Below are 17,526 nucleotides of genomic sequence, written 5' to 3'. Positions count from 1 at the left end.
GTGAAGACAGTGTCTCACAAAGATGTCAGGGCTGCACAGATTGGATGTCAGTTACCAGAGAAAGAGCAAGTCTGGAGTAGGATGGATGAAGGGGTAGAGATTGTTCCCAGGGAGAGAGCGATGACTGGAGTAGACAGACTGAAGGGAACAAAAGTGAATAAGGAGGTATTGGGTAGGTGTGGTGTTAAGGAGAGAAATGCAGAAGAATGGGTGGTAGTAGATCTGGTAGTAGAGGACAGTGAGACAGTGGTCTGCAGCACGAGTGACAGACGTTTGGGTGGACTACATCGGAGTCCCTTTTTGTTTCCAGTGGTGATGGACAGGTTGACACTTGGGTTCAGGCAGTAATCTCCATGATCTATGATGTTCACAGAGACATTGTGACCTGTAGCGAGAGTAGGGAGTAGGTGGAAGACGGTCTGTAAAGACAGTGTCAAGAGACGAGGAATGATGAGGAAGGACAGTTGGTAGAAGCGTGTGAATGAGAGGTAGACATTAGAAAGGTGAAGATGCAAAGAACAGAGATAGTGAAGGTCGATCATTTTAAATACCTGGAGTAACCCTTCCAAAGCAAAGAGAGAACAGGCAGGGTGGCAGAAGGATGGCAGCATGAGTTGTTTTTTTCTATGATGTATAGTCTGCAGACAGTGGCACTGAAAACAAGGGCGAAGCTGGAGGTGGCAGAGATGTTAGGATTTTTCCTTGGAGGAGCCGGGATGGACGGGATCAGAAGAACTAGAGGAGCAGCTCATCTTGAGCCGTCTTAAGACAGCTAGTGAGACAAGACTGAGATACTTTAGACATGTGCAAAGGAGGGATAGTAAATACATTAGACAAAGGATGTTAAATATGGAGCTGCCAGGCAGAGAGGAAGACCACAGAAGAGATTCATGGGGGTAGTTTGCTCACATGCAGAAGATGCTAGAGCGATAGTGGATGCTGCGGTGAGACGGAGGCAGGTGATCTGCTGTGGTAACCCGTTAAACAACAGCCAAAAGTAGAAGACGAAGAAAGTGGGCTATAGAAGATCAATACAAAGAAGTTGTACCCCAAAAACACTTAAAACCATATTGCTCCGTTGCACTATGTCTGACCTTCCTGTCCACTTCAAGTCAAGAGGAAAAACAGTTTGTCAGCCTGGGAGCTGATGTCCTGCTTCATAAAAACAGCATTATGATGGAGTGGAAACAGGCATTCCAGGATTTCCCTCTAAGTTCCCTGGATTTGTCAAACATGCAAGAACTTTCTGTGGAATTTCAGGGCACTGGCACGTCAAATGTATTTTTATTTTATTTATGATCTCCTCAGTCAGCCGTCCACACTCGACTTGTAACAGGAGCAATAAGTTAACATCAGCAGTTTTACGCCTCTGGCTCTGTCCTCACAGATGCATTCATGCACAGTATGTTGTAGTGTGTATATGTATGTATCACCCACATTTTGCCACCATTAGATAAGAAACACAAAACTGACATATTATTATTATTACTATTTTGGACAAATCTGTTTTTTAAGTAGCAACATTTTACTTCTGTTTGCCAGTTTTCAGCTGTACCAACAACAAAGACTTGATTTTTATTTGAACTCACACACAAAGCCCAAACACAGTTGTTTCTTTTAAACTAAGAGCTGTCAGTGAAGTTTTACTACTGTGGATTACAGGATAAGAGACGTTTGGACACAGAGGGACCAGTAAATCGTTTCAAACCCGAGCCATCAACAAGTCTAAGCTGTTGAGACAACCCTTCTGTTCAACCCGTCGCACTAAATTGTTCATATCTACACGCACATGCATTTACACTCGAACCAGCAACTGGGCAAAAAGTGCCTTTCCTTAAACTGCTTCTTATAACAACAAAAGGAACAACAATCAGAAGAGCTGAAGCATTTTTTCTTCTTTTCTTTCCTGTATATGCAGACATCCCAGGTTCTGTTGTCTGCGTAATGAATATAAAACTGTGTCGTGTGTTAATTAAATGGCATCCTGCGCTCTCATTGGGAGTTACTTCAGTTGCTCCTCTCCAAACTGAAAAAAGTGTCAATCTGAACCACTTCAGGTTACCTGAGGTAAGTTTTCTCATCAGTGCTTGAAGTTGCCAAATGTAATTAACTTTCTTTGATCTGTGATCACTGCGTGGGTTCAAATGACCTCCTATATGGACACACCTTTAATCAGAAGTTTGGCAACGTTCCTGTCTTAGGTGTCATGTGTTTGTCCTTGTTCTGTGAAGGGTCAGTTTTCCCTTGTCCTTTTTATTCTCAACTCTCTCCCCACAAATTATATTGTGAATGTAATGTACGTCTTTATGTCTGCTTCTATGTGGTTTAAGAGCCATTATTTCAATGTTTATTAATGATTCCTCCTATTAGAACATCACCAAATGATCAAAGTGCCACAGGGACTCGTTGCACAGCTTGAGGAACAATAACTATGATACAAATATTTTTTCTTTTGCCTGTCCCGTTTGGATCTTTAGCCATCAGAATTGTCTCTGTTCCTCTCTCTCTCTTCCTTTCTGTTCCTCTCTCTCCCTCTTTGTGCTGACAATCATCAAATATCCGCATCCTCAGGACCTTCTATCGCTGTGCCACTGAGAGCATCCTCACTGCATGCAACACCACCTGGTATGGCAACAGCACCGCTTACAACTGCAAAGCTCTTCAGAGAGTAGTGCGGTGCTCTGAACGGATAATTGGAGGAGGCTTCTCTCCCTCCAGGACATCTACAGGAAGCGCTGCCTGAGGAAAGCGGGGAGGATCATCAAGGACTCCAGTCACCCCAGCCATAAACTGTTCAGACTGCTTCCATCAGGAAGGAGGTTCTGCAGCATCCGGTCCCGTACCAGCAGACTGAGAGACAGCTTTTTCCACCAGGCCATCAGACTGCTGAACACGTCATAGACACCTCAGCTTCACTACTGGAACTTTAACATTATGCACTCCATACTGTACAGTAATGCCACTGTTTTGCACATATTCAACTCTGTATATTTTTATATATTTTATTGTTTACTCTATTTAATTTGTAAAATATGTGTACACACACACACACACACACACACACACACACACACGCAGAAAAACATATTTAGTATACACATCCAGAAATGCATATACTGTATGCATATATATATATTGTACATATATTTATTAGTTTCAGATGTAGCCATTCTTATATTTTGCTTGTTTTACATTATTGTATTTTGCACAACTCTGTTGCTTGTGAAGCTCGCACACAAGAATTTCACTCACATGTGCTGTACCAATGTACCTGCACATGTGATGTGACAATAAAAGTGATTTGATTTGATTTGATTTGAAATATACAATTGAAACCAGATATTTACAAACTCTTCAGATAAAAACACTTTTTTAATTGTAACATCAAATCAGACTAAATGTTTATTTTTTTTAGGTTGATAAATATAAAAACATATTTGTTAAAGAGCATATGGGAGAAGGACGCAACCCATAACGGCAATGCTCAGTGGCTAGTGGATCTGAGGGCAGACCACAGCGACCTCCCTGAACAGGGTCCAGTAACCATTACAGTGGCAGATATCCAAGAAAGGGTCTCCAGTATGAAGAGTTGGACAGCACCAGGGCCCGACATGGTTCATGACTACTGGCTGAAGAAGCTGACTGCACTCCACGAGCGTCTGGCAGCACAAATGAACCAGCTGCTAGTTAACGAGAGACACCCGGAATGGCTAACCGAAGGTCAGACGGTCCTGATCCCCAAAGACCCCCAGAAGGGACCGGTCCCATCCAACTACCGACCAATAACCTGCCTCAGTACTACATGGAAGCTCCTGTCAGGCATCATATCGGCTAAGATGAACAGGCACATGGGTCAATACATGAGCGGGACACAGAAAGGAATTGGCAAGAATACCAGAGGCGCAAAACACCAGCTACTGGTAGACAGAACAGTCAGCCGAGACTGCAAGACCAGACTGACCAACCTGTGCACTGCCTGGATTGATTACAAGAAGGCCTATGACTCAATGCCCCACAGCTGGATACTGGAATGCCTAGAACTATATAAGATCAACAGGACCCTGAGAGCCTTCATCAGGAACTCAATGGGGATGTGGCGTACAACACTAGAGGCCAACTCCAAGCCCATAGCACAAGTCACCATCAAGTGCGGGATCTACCAAGGAGATGCTCTGTCCCCACTGCTGTTCTGCATAGGCCTGAACCCCCTCAGTGAGATCATTAACAAGACTGGCTACGGATACCGACTACGGAACGGAGCAGTTGTCGGCCACCTCCTGTACATGGATGACATCAAGCTGTATGCCAAGAGTGAACGAGATTCACTGATCCACACTACCAGACTATACAGCAATGACATTGGAATGTCGTTCGGACTGGAGAAGTGTAGCCGGATGGTAACAAAGAGAGGGAAGGTAGTCAGAACTGAGGGGATTGAACTACCAGAAGGCAACATTGCAGACATAGAGGACAGCTACAAGTACCTGGGGATCCCACAGGCGAATGGGAACCATGAAGAGGCCGCTAGAAAAGCTGCAACCACCAAGTACCTGCAGAGGGTCAGGCAAGTCCTGAGGAGTCAGCTGAATGGTAAGAACAAGATCCGGGCCATCAACACCTACGCCCTGCCCGTGATCAGGTACCCTGCTGGGGTAATAGGCTGGCCAAAGGAGGAGATAGAAGCCACTGACATAAAGACAAGAAAGCTCCTGACCATGCATGGAGGGTTTCACCCCAAGTCCAGCACCCTGAGGCTGTACGCTAAGCGGAAGGAAGGGGGCCAGGGACTGGTGAGTGTCAGCACCACAGTCCAGGATGAGACAACGAACATCCAAGAATACATTGGGAAGATGGCCCCAACTGACCGAGTGCTCAGTGAATACCTCAGGCAGCAGAAACCCAAGAAAGAGGAGGGAGACGAGGAACCATCATGGAAGGACAGGCCCCTGCACGGTATGTACCACCGGCAGATAGAGGAGGTGGCTGATATCCAGAAATCCTACCAGTGGCTGGACAAAGCTGGACTGAAAGACGGCACAGAGGCACTTTTGGGGCGACCGTGGCTCAGGGGGTTGGGAATCGCATCTGTAACCGGAAGGTCGCCGGTTCGATCCCTGGGCTTTCTGTCCTGGTCGTTGTGTCCTTGGGCAAGACACTTTACCCTACCGCCTACTGGTATATAAAATAGAAGCTCTGTCTCTCTTTATTCTGACGTTTAACTAATTCAAAAGATATTTCAATATTTATTTAACCAAAACAAAACAAGTTTACTCTAAATTGATGTTTAATAGTAAAAAATGTTTTTATGTTTTCTCCCTAAAGTGTAAATATCTGGTTTAAACTGTGAATATACTGCTCTGTATAGAAATTCCTCTTGTTTTGCATAGAAATATACTGAACAACATACAAAGCATTATATATGCTTTGTATGTTTTTCTCTCTCTCCCTCTCTTTCTTTCATTCTTCCTCCCTGTCCTATCCCCCAGTCATGTCTGTCCCGGCTGTAACAACCGAAAATCAAATCAAATAAATACATAATTATAATAAAGGTCAATCAAATGGACCAATATGGCAAGGCCATGATGATCCACTTGGTAAAGTAAAGCCGCTTGGCATCTTTCTTCCATCTAACCAGATGACAGCAACGTCACTTTATTTTTTCCTTTTTTGCTTTTAAATAGCTCAAAACTCAAATATTCATTCAAATTAAAAAATTACCAACTTTGCGTTTAAAAAATTTTAAACACACAGAATGAAAGAAATGTTGGACACTAGAAAGAGCACAAAAATGACAAAACACAACAGATGAACACTGACCACTGAAATCAGGTCATGTGCAGTTAACAAGATACTGCAGAGACTGACGGACCGTTTTATTCCCAGTGACAGAAGCAGAACAGAAAAGCTACAAATGGAACCAACGCAGAAATAATGTTTCTTATTTTTGTTTCAAATGTAACAAATCTTTATTCAGCTGAGAGAATCTTTTGCTATTATTAGTTTTATCATAGTAATCTGATTATTTTTTCCTGCTTTACATGTTTTTAAGTTTTCAGCTTATTAAGTCAAGAATATAACTATTGATTATAAGCCTGGCTCTGCTGGAGGTTTCTTCCTGTTAAAAAGACGTTTTTCCTTCCCACTGTCGCCAAAGTGCTTGTTCAGAGGGAGTGGCCTGATTGTTGGGGGTTCTCTTTATTATTGTAGCTCTGTACCTCACAATATAAAGCACCATGACGTGACTGTTGATGTAAATTGGCTATATAAATACAATTGAATTGAACTGAACAAGGAGAAAACAGAATGACAAACTGAATAACACTGTCAACTTTATGTCGCAGGTTTATCAGAGAAACTAAGAATTTTCTCCAAGCATGACATCCAAGTACATCGACCTCTGACATCCCATAGACTAAACTCCCAAACACACATTAAACAACATAGGATGAGTGCTTCTGTGACCTCTGTAGAGGAGAAACCAAACAGCCACTCCACAAATGTATGGTACAACTTAGAAGAGCCACAGGACAAATCTCTGCTCTGCACTGGACAAATCCGACTCTCTGAAGAATGCCAATGTTTAAATGCATGAAAAAAGAAAAAAAGACCCCCAACTTATAGCAGCTTTCTACAGTCAAATACATTCTGGATTTAGGCCGTCTGTCTGTAGGCTATAGAACTTTCTATTTTCTATAATGATATTATAGAAACGATCTTAACAGCCTGTCAGTGGCTTTTAGCAGCTCTGTTCTAGTCTGTCAGTCATGATAACAGCTTCCTTTCTCTGACACTCACACACACACACTCACATACACACACACACACATTCTCACACTCACACACTCACACACACACTGACAAAGGCAAATACCTGCTCACACAATCTATTAGCTGGCACTACTAATCAGCTTGTAACACACTCACACACACACACACTCACACACACACACACACTCACACACACACTCACACTCACACACACTCACACACTCACACACACACTCACATACACACACACTCACACACACACTCACATACACACACACTCACATACACACACACTCACACACACTCACACACTCACATACATGTCTATAAAATGTCTCTGTGATTGATTACAGTCCAAACGGATGCTCATTACACTAACACTTACACACATGCACACACCATATGGCTGCAGCTGTCCAAAGACTAGAAAGCTTTTAAAGGAGGGAGGAGACAAAAGGAGAAGGGGGAGGAGAGGAAATCCTTTCTTTGTATTTATCTATTTAACACCCCCTCTCTCCCTCTTTCTCTCCCTGTCTCCCCTTCTTCCTCTCACCCTTTGCTTTGCTTGTCCCCTGGTGAGTAATAAGAGCTAATCCAGTTAAGCTGCATCTCCTTCCCCTCTCTCTGTTTCTGACTGTCTGTCCAACAGACACACCCACACACACACACACACCCACACACACACACACACCCACACACACCCACACACACACACACACACACACACACACACACCCACACACACACACACACACACACACACACACACACTTCATTTTCACACCCATCTGCCACTGTACTTGACACTGGGTGTGCGAGTGGAAGACAATGAGAGATGGAGGAAGGAGGGAATCCCTAACTCTCTCCTCAGGAGCGTCTTATTGTTCCCAATGAAAGTGGCATACACCCCACCCCCACCCTGACACACACACACTCTTCAATAATAGATATGTAGCTCCTCCTCCCAGGTTTCCTCACCATGACTCAGGACTGAGGTCTCACTTAAAGAAACAGGACACTCCACTTGCTATAAATCTCAAAGAAAATAAATTGTTGGCATAAGATCAATAAGGAAAACACAACAAAGGTCAATATGTCAGTGCTATTGTTACAGTTCAGCACAAGCTCAAGGGAAGACTTGCATTATGGTGAAAAAGGAAGTCAGGGGTCTACTCAGGGTTCCCACAGTGCAATGAGTCAGTCATTAACAATCAGTGGAACTAGATTTCATGTCTTTGAGATGCTTGCAGTGAGCCAAATGATGAGCTACTGTGGCTCAAACTGCCAAAAAGCTGGTTATGATAGAAAGGTGTCCAAATACATGGTGCATCAAATTTTGCTGTGTATGGGGCTGCATAGACGCAGACTAGTCAGGCTGCCCACGCTGAGCCCTGTTCACCGCTGTAAGATCCTCCATTAGACACAGGTATCCAAACTGGCTCAAGAAGGGGTGGAATAAGGTGGCCTGTCTGATGAATCGCGCTTTCTTTACATCACGTGGATGCAAGGGTGTGTGCCTGGAGTGTAGCTGCAGAATACCTAGCACAGAGACAAGCTGTCGAGCAGTGTAATGTTTTGGGCAATGCTCTACCATCAATTTGGATGTGACATTTCATGGGAATGGTATTCCCTGATGGATACCAACAGGATAATGTTCCCTGCCACAAAGCAAAAATAGTTCAGGAATGGTTGAAGGTGTGACCTGGCAGTGAAATTCCCCAGATCTTAATCCAGTTGAGCAGCTGTGGGATGTGCTGGACACACAAGCTCATCCTAGACAAGGCTTTTGTCCCGTCTTCCTTCTCTCACCCCAACCAATCACAGCAGATGGCCCCGCCCCTCCCTGAGCCTGGTTCTGCTGCAGGTTTCTTCCTGTTAAAAGGGAGTTTTTCCTTCCCACTGTCACCAAAGTGCTGCTCATAGGGGGTCATATGATTGTGGGTTTTTTCTCTGTATCTATTATTGTAGGGTCTACCTTACAATATAAAAGCACCTTGAGGCGACTGTTGTTGTGATTCAATGTATAAATAACATTGAATTGAACTGAATCCTTGGATGTTGGGTGTGGTTGTACCCGTAACACTCCAAAGACAGGAAGCAGAATATCTGTACTGAGGATGATGAGGGAATAAAGTAAACGACTCCTGCCACTTAGGGAAATCTTCTAAAGGAGAGGAAGTTAGAATAGAATAGAATAGAATAGAATAGAATAGAATAGAATAGAATAGAATAGAATTATCCTTTATTGTCCCTCACTGGGGACATTCAGGTGTTCCAGCAGTGACAGGCAGATGGAGCATGCAGATTCACCCAAAAGTAAAGACTAGAAAATTAAAAACAATAAAATAAGAGACTGTGCAGGGGACAATTACAGCATAAGAAACATTTATTAAAAAGAGCAAAGAGCATCCTTGCTCCTTTGTGCACCGAGGATGCAGCAGTGTGTCACTGAAGGAGCTTCATGTGTGGGCTGGGAGACATCGTCCATGACTGATGCTATGTTTGTTCTTCTGTCTTCTTCCACCTGCAGTGGGTCGACGGGGCATCCCAGAGCTGGCCTTCCTGATGAGTCTGCTCTGACCTTTCTTGTAAAGAGCATCAGTGTTGTAAGTTAAGGAGATTTTGGATCTCAAGCCCGTCATGTTCTGGCAATTGCGAGGTACACTCATCATAAGTTGATGAGAGGATGACCAGAGCGTGCTGAGGTGCATGAGATACTTTGCTGTTAATGGTGCCAAATAACACGCTGGGATTATTCTTCTCAAGATTGTTGAGATAAGAAGATCTAGCCTCTTTCTCTTTCTCACTGTAGGAATGGATGAGTCCTTTACAATATTTTCAATGGACAACCAAACGTGTGATCTTCCATAATCGTTCTGCTCTTCGACACTGAAGATATTTAAGAAGGGTGAACAAGAAACAACAGAGCAATGGCTAATTTTGTCCTTATTTGTCCTTTCCATAGATCAGGACAAGTACTACTATCAGAAGAAGATGGAAAATGAACGGAAGAAAAAACTCAGTAAAGTCAGAACTGATTTAAACAGCAGCCCTGACATCAGGCTGTCAAACACTGAGCATAAACTCTGACCCCTCTCAAAGTGCTTATAGTCAAGGTTCACCTGGCTCGAAGCTTCATTCACCCATGTAATGCATCTGTATCACACACACACACACACACACACACACACACACACACAGTGTCTTTTCATTCTTAAATTTGTTACGGATCAAAAACATCTATTATAACTATTACGATGTTACACCTTAACGTTAGCCCTTTAACTATCAGGTTATGCGTGTAGCTTTAGCTCACTGGGTGAGCAGGCGCCCACGTGCCACATGGCCAGCAGGGTGGCAGGTTTGAGTCTGACCCACGGACAATTTGTTGTCCAATAAAGGCAAAATGCCAAAAAAGAGTATTTTAAAAAATAAACGAGCTGATTAGTGGTCTGATATTATTAAGGTAGTTGCTAGTAATAATACCACAGCATAAAAGCCTGAAATAGACAGCATCAGTTATGCCCATCTATAATGTTAAACAGTTTGTAGTGTCTATAATTTTCTTGGCGTGGTTTATTATGCCTTGGTGGCGGCTCCACAGTTATCACTGATGATATCACTGTTAGGTAAAGGCTGCTTGCAACAAGTGGAAATGATCATGACGCACAAACTGTGAAGTGTGTCTATTAAAACAAAGAAACTTCCCGTTTCCTGGCATTACACACAATTCTGTGTGTACACTTCCAGCTCAACACTGAAAGGAACCATCTTGGTGCCGAGCAATTGTGCTAAAATGAATAATTTACTGAGATGCTCTCAAGGAGCAGACCAGTAAACTGGCAGAATCACACTGGAAGAGCTGAGGGAACCGTGTGGCTGTGAGGTGACAAAGCTAACCGCTGCTACATTATGCTATCTGTGATCTTACTGAAATTTCCAAGTGAACTTTGTTTGGAGCAGCTGCCACCCTTTATCGTTTCTAAACGTCTCCATGGCTACAGACAGATTAGCTGAGAAAATGAACTCTAATTACCTTCTCATGCATACAAGTGCTCGCTCGACTCCTCGCTTCTGGAATATGAGGAGCATAGTGGGAATGGGTCTGGTGTGAATAGGTAGAGTGTGTCAGCATGAAGAAGCAGACTTGACATAAAAACTGTCATTCAGCAAGAATGTTGTGCTGCTGCTTTTAACAACGTAGCTACAGAAGCTGGTCTTCATGTGCTTCATGTGTTTGTAAAACAAAGAGCAGAATGACGTCACAAGTTCTGCTGTTATGTTAATAAATACATACAAAGTTGCTATTATTCTGGTAGCATAGCAACAGTAGCAGCTATTGAGAGACAGCTGGCGTCAGATATCTGATAAACACTCAGACACTGCTCTCTGATTGCATGTGTGTAGGTATGAATGCATCTGTGTTACTTCCTGTTTCCGTCTGATAATTGAGCATCCTATTTATAAACTGCTGATTAGCATAACATTCCACTGTACTGTACGGCTGTGCCTTAGAGTGTTAAAGATTCTTAATTCTTCATAATATTATTTTCTTTTTGTCCAGATACAAAGTTTAAGTCTCACAAAAACTATTTTCAAGCTATTTTCATATATGACATTTTTCTCTGTAAAAGCCAATGAATAGAAAAGCACCACAACACAACAGTGGACCGAGCTAGAAGCGGCATGGAACGGTAGTAGAAGTATGGCATGGTGGAAATAACCATGAGACAATGAAGAGTTAAATAGAAAATTAAACACACAGGACAAATAATCAGCAATGAAGCAAAGCAGAAGAAGCTGAGACCCACATGGACCAGGTAGAGGGGCTGAAGAGGGCCAAGCAACACAACCTTACTGATATAGTCAAGAAGAAACAGCACGTGTATTTTTGGAGCAGAGGAGGGGAGGTGGGAAACTTGGTGCTACAGTTCATTGAGACTTTCTTGAGCACTGAGCTCCAGCTACCACAGGACCCTGACCTAAAAATAAAATACCTCATGGTTTGTCCCCAGTAAACAAACCATGACCCAGTGCTCCCCCAAGAACAGTGTTAACCTTCAAGAGCTTACAGCCAAACACATGGTTCTGAAAGCAGCTTGGAATAAGGAGAAGATTCACGTGGGCAACTTCAGTCACGACTGCAAATCCCAAACTGTAGAAGACAGCAGAGAACACTCTGGTATAGAGAGAGCATTAAAGGAGGATCTGTTTCCAAATGCTGTGGAAAAATATGCACCGGTGCGCAGGAAGCATGCAAAGACGTGGGGTCCAGGTCAAGGAGCCACCGACGACTGCGCAAACAGAGAAGACCTCGAACGGCCACTTTGACTTCCTCTTCTCTTAACTTTGACGTGTTTAAGGAAACGTGAGGCAGGAAAAGTAGGACTGTCGACAGCTTGCATAGGCTCGTCACAGCTGTCAGAAAGTGACAGACAATCTTGGTCCTTCATTGACGAGCATGTTTCATTTTGGAGGCATGCTTTAGAAAAAAACTCCACTTGTTACTTAACTGAGTTCACTCAGAGTAAAGGGCCGCTCGTTTATGTAACGATTCATCCGAATAACATAAATAAAGGAGGCCTAATATTAGTATCCGAAACAACAAATTAGCTATAAAGGAAATCAAAGGTGGCATTAGGGAGAGTGAAATGGACAATATGTCCAAGTCTTGTGTGGGATACAGACAAAGCCACTAAGAGAAAAGAGCCTACACAGGAAGGTGAGGAGAGCAAAATATGACAAGCTGGTGAAAACATTAAGCAAAGTCACGAAAAAAAAGAGAAATTTAAAACAAATACTGGATTTTGAAACTGAGATTTGCAAAACAAACCTAGAAATCTGATCAAGATCCCAACGCAGACCAACAAGTAAGATTAGAGATGCTTTATTTAATCCATGAACCACAGGAAGTCGAATAAACCTTCAAAGATTATTCTGAAACATTATGAAGACAGCATTAACTTGTTACGTCCATCAGACCTCCCATCGATAGGATAGAAACAAAACAAAGGACCGATTATTATTATTGCCTCATTATGAGGAAAGAAGAGCTCCAGAATCCCAGTTCTGCCCATTAACTTTACACCCTACAAGGTTATCAGACCAGTGAAGTGAATCTAAATCAATACGATGGCCGGGTATCCTAATCACCCAAAAACTGAACTGAAATAAACTTCAAGTGAGTAAACAGAAATAAGCAGGAACTCTGTCATTGTTTACAGGGAGGAGATGATGTCTCGGTTCCTTTGGGCAGGAGGCAGACCTGGGGTCACATTTAACACACAGTGGGTTAGCTTTGCCTAATTTCACAGTTTATTATTATTCTGCCTAAATGAGACACGTGGCCTGCTGATGCTCTCCAGAGTATACGACTAGATGGAACGATAAGAAACTACATTTGAGAAAGGCTCAACCTCACACAAGATTAAAACCTGTGAGACCCCAAAGAGAGTCAGAGTGATTGGCACGTAGGAGACACAGCAATCATCAGATCATTACAAATGATGGACAGAATCACCTAATCTGCCTCCTTATTACACTGCACGGGAAAACTATTAGCTACGACCCGGCACAGGTAGAGACGGCGTGGGCGGACGTCAGGCGCTCTCACCTGCTTTGGTCATTTACAAAACTACAAAGACTCCGGGACAATGTTCTCTTAGAGGATGTATTTAGCTTCATATGTACTAGTACACATGCTTCATGGAAAAATGGCTTCATTCCTTGAGAACTCATCTTTGTCACAAACACAGACACACACAGTACAACCGGCAGCGAAATGCTTTTTCCAACCAGATACAAGAAAAGACTAAAGTTAAAAATCACATTTAAAACCTGTGAACGGTCAAAACAGTCATGAGTATTTTATTAAAGTACATTATTTTGTTATTAGCAGCGTGTACAGTGATGTGTAGAGATATGAGTTCAGCCTAGGTTGCTACTATGACATGCTCCATTTTCTCCTCCCTGTTTTGTTTCCGTCCCAAAGGAAAAATAATAAAACTGTCAATAAGTAACAGAAATGAGCCACTTTTCACATTTTGCTAATAATTTTGATGATCTCTAAATAGGAAGAGTTGCTAACTGGACTAATTATCTCCATAATTATATTTCCTGTGTGGTTCGTGACACATAATAGTACAATTATATTACAATTATTATTATACAATGTATAGAAACAGAAATACCCAATGGTGCTTCGGTGGTAATATCAGACCTTATATTTGGTCTTTAACTGAATGATGTTAACGTGAGAGCAGATGAATGTGTAGTCTGACGTCAGTATTAATGTTTGCAAACAAAGCAGTCGTGTTTGTGCTGTTGCAGTTATCCCTGTGACAAGCTGTGCGCCCTGCAGCTCAGCCTGCGTACGACAGGCTCCAGCCGCCCTGCAACCCTGAGGTGTGCGTGTAACCGTTACACTGTCGGGAACGGATGGACGAGTGCAGATGCAGCAAAGCCTCACATCACATCAGTGCAGCCGCACTTCTAATCTTTATAACAACACAAGCACTTACACTGTTTGTAATATGACTGGAAACTGTGTTGAACTTTCCCACTGGTGGATAATCATTCTCACTGTGGAGTGGTTTGGAAGCGACCGCACGAGCCCTCCCTGACTGATGGGCAGCTGTTGCACACCCTCTTAGTAAACTTTTATTTTTGTTTCCATTTTTGTTCAATAACAGCAGGATGTAATATGTCACTTGTTGTAAGAACTGGTCGTGTCAGGTGATTTTATTAAGTCTTGATACATAAAAACAGAATTTATTGAGGGTTTGTTTCATACTGTTCCCTCATTCAATAAACTAAACAAAGAAAATCACCGTGAGGCTCACATGTCTGACAGCAGACTGAATCCAGCCCCCAACACGAAGCCATCATGGATGCAAAGGACATTTTAGACACGCGCCAGGTTTAAAGGATAATTTCTTGTTTTTTAGAGACAGAAACATGATGTACGAGCAGTTTACTGGTAGAATAAGAAGTGGAACTGGATTTAGAAATGAAGTGGAACAGCGCCATCTCTGATTTCGTCCTTGTCAGTCTAACAGTCTAACACCTACAGGACAAGGATCTTCACAACTGTTCAGACACAGAGATGCAGTTTAGCCCAAATACTTGTTTTTTATTGCTCACAAAAGAAAGGATGACTACGCTCTGATGTTTAAATAGTAAAAGCTAAATGAGTATCTAAGCAGTTTTAACTTTGTTGAGAAGTTAAACTGAGAAACCAATTTTTTAATTTTTCCCAAACTATTCCAGAAACGAGCCAATAAGGATCAGCGAGAGAGCCTCAACATCACGAAGAAGAAGGTTGTTCTGGCTCTGCCTGTGACCGTTTACACTTCACAACACAACATGCTGTATTATAGAAACAGGGATTTGAATCCAACACTGACAAAACACCAGGGCATCAGAAACAGCAGCTACTCAGTTTGTCAGCGTTCAAGCATCCAGAGTCCTAAACTCCTAAATTACACAATAAACTCTTTTAGTGCTTTTAGATTTTTACATCAGCCTCTTGTGTCGCCATGTGAGAAATGACATGTCGTGCTGTACAGCGGTGTCCTCCGTGGCTATGATGACTATGGATAATACAGAAAGCGGCACAGCACTATGCCTCTGGGGGCTCCGGTGCTCAGAGGGAGGATGGAGGATATGTACTTGCTCAGCCTGACAGTCTGAGGGCAGATGGTGAGAAAATCTAATATCCAGTGATGTATGGAGGGGGTCAGCCAGGAGTTTCGTTGGCATGCTGAACTGTAAACGAGCGCTCTGACATACGTGTTGTCTCTGTAAATAAGGCCAGTGTTGCCGCACAGCTGGCATCTTTACATGACTTGTTCTCTTGGTACCAAAACTGGTGTTCATTGAGTGCACCCCAGCATGTGTCACATCCCAGTGTGGGAAACTGTGTCACACACCTGAAGCCACACAGTACTGTGCAAAAGTCTCAGCCAGCCCTCAGTTTACTTCCAAGACTTTCATTTTATAAAGTGGTCTGGAGCAATTATTGTCCGGGCTTTATGGATGTCTTTCAAACGTTTTCTTCGGACAGTCGCTCACAAAAATCCCATAATTGATTCCCATTTCTTTAATTGAATCTATAAAATATTCCAAAGATAACCCAGTTTGACAAGCACAAACTGCACACCAGGCAGATAAAAAAGGAAACAATAATGGTTGTTTCCTTCCTGTGCACTTCTAAAACAATCAGCTGAATTTAGTCCAGGTGCAGGAGAAGGAAAACTGTGGAGCGATACAGCTTTTCAGGAGCAGACATGAGCATTGGTTGGATTTCTATTGCATTAAAGGACAGGAGCACTATAGTAAATGCAATCTGCATCCAGGATGGAAACAACTGCATCATACTGCTAACAGAAGTTCAGCTCTTTGTGAGATTCTCCACAAACAGCATGCTAAGCGCCTTGTTGTGATTTGTTTGGTATAAAACTGAGTTCATGCAAAGCTAGCCAAGAAATTCAGAGTGATGAAAGCTGAGTTAATGGCCCAAACCCAGCAACCAGCACCTGAACTTTAACAGGTAACAAACGCAGCCTCCGTCAACAAGTCATTCTTTAGGAAAAGAAACAAGAAGAAAAGATCTCATGAAGGTTTAAATCCAGCGTGTTCGGCGTACAACAGCAAGTGTCTAACAACTAACTAAAACATGGTGGAGGGCTTGGAGCTGCAGTTCAGCCAGTGGTGTTGGAGATCTTGTCAAAGCTGAGCAGAGATCAGGATCAGGATCCACTATGTAATAATCAGAGGTGGCCATGGCGCTCTGCCAATATCTGCTTCAGCCTTTAGCGTCATAAAAGATACCAGAAATGATCTGCTGTCTGCTTTTGTAATGATCTTAGGAAGTATAATGTAATGACACCGTAATGAGCTGTCTCCATGATGACAGCATGTGCTTGCAGACCAGTTATTTGGACTCAGTCATCTTGTGCCTTCTGTCCATGTATCAGCACAAACACACAGTCTTCTCCCACAAACTGCCATTTGTAGCACGCTGGACATTTTTTCCTGAGCCTTTCAGCTGCTGATCTGATGTGATCCCACCATGATTCTTCCTTCTTTTGTAGACCCACAGCATCAGCTAACACACGCACGGAAATCAACACGACACTGTAGATCCGCGTAAAAGCCTCAAACAGCGCAACGTTTCTGCTTATTTGAAGCAGAATGTTTGCAGCTGCCTCCCATCTGCTAGTGCAGCTTCCAGCTGATTTTCTGCACATTTCTGCTCTCTTGCTTTCGTGCGCTTGCTCGGGCGGCTCTGGCTCAAATTGATCTCGGGTGTGATGCTTTTGTCTTAGATTTGGAGAGATCAGCTCCGATTCCTACCTGTTTTGTAGAAGGCATCAGTGTCGGGGTCGCTGGGCGCCTCCTCGGCCGCTTCTGCTGGGTTCATACCGGAATCCGTTTTACTATCCAGTGACAAAGAAAGACGGGAATAAAGCCCACCGCTCGGGAAAGATCCTCGCGTCTTTATTCCTCACATGTCCTTCGCTTAGCTCGCTCTCCCTCCATCACCCGATGTGGTTTGCTTTCTTTTTGTCGCCCTCTCGGTTTGTTTGGTGTTCAGGGTAGGCTTCGTTTCTCTCTATTGTTCCCGGTCCAACCTCCCTCTCTGCTTCTGTCCGCCAGGGTCTCTCTGCCTCCCTCCCTCTCCCCGTACGTCCCCTCCCTCCCTCCCTCCCTCTGTCTCTCCAGTTCAGTTCATTGACCTTTATTAACGGGTTCGTC

At 43.2% G+C, this 17,526-nt stretch overlaps 1 protein-coding gene across 2 annotated transcripts in view; it reads right to left on the bottom strand.

Moving 5' to 3' along the window:
* The window catches only part of kalrna (kalirin RhoGEF kinase a), a 149,987-nt gene extending 132,586 nt beyond the window's left edge, over positions 1-17,401 (bottom strand). For both annotated transcript variants that reach the window (XM_086267606.1, XM_086267608.1), the window contains exon 1: positions 17,125-17,401. In XM_086267606.1, the coding sequence (XP_086123732.1) occupies positions 17,125-17,191 (67 nt within the window). In that variant the 5' untranslated portion in view covers positions 17,192-17,401. The remainder of the gene's footprint in view (positions 1-17,124) is intronic.
* Positions 17,402-17,526: the final 125 nt, after the last annotated feature.

This window comes from Aulonocara sp. 'chitande type north' Nkhata Bay, linkage group LG16 (genome assembly GCF_057382095.1).
Source record: "Aulonocara sp. 'chitande type north' Nkhata Bay isolate Kocher_YH1m ecotype deep benthic linkage group LG16, A_spYH_male_GT1.1, whole genome shotgun sequence".
NCBI lineage: Eukaryota > Metazoa > Chordata > Actinopteri > Cichliformes > Cichlidae > Aulonocara > Aulonocara sp. 'chitande type north' Nkhata Bay.
This window is presented reverse-complemented; position numbering and strand designations above follow the sequence as displayed.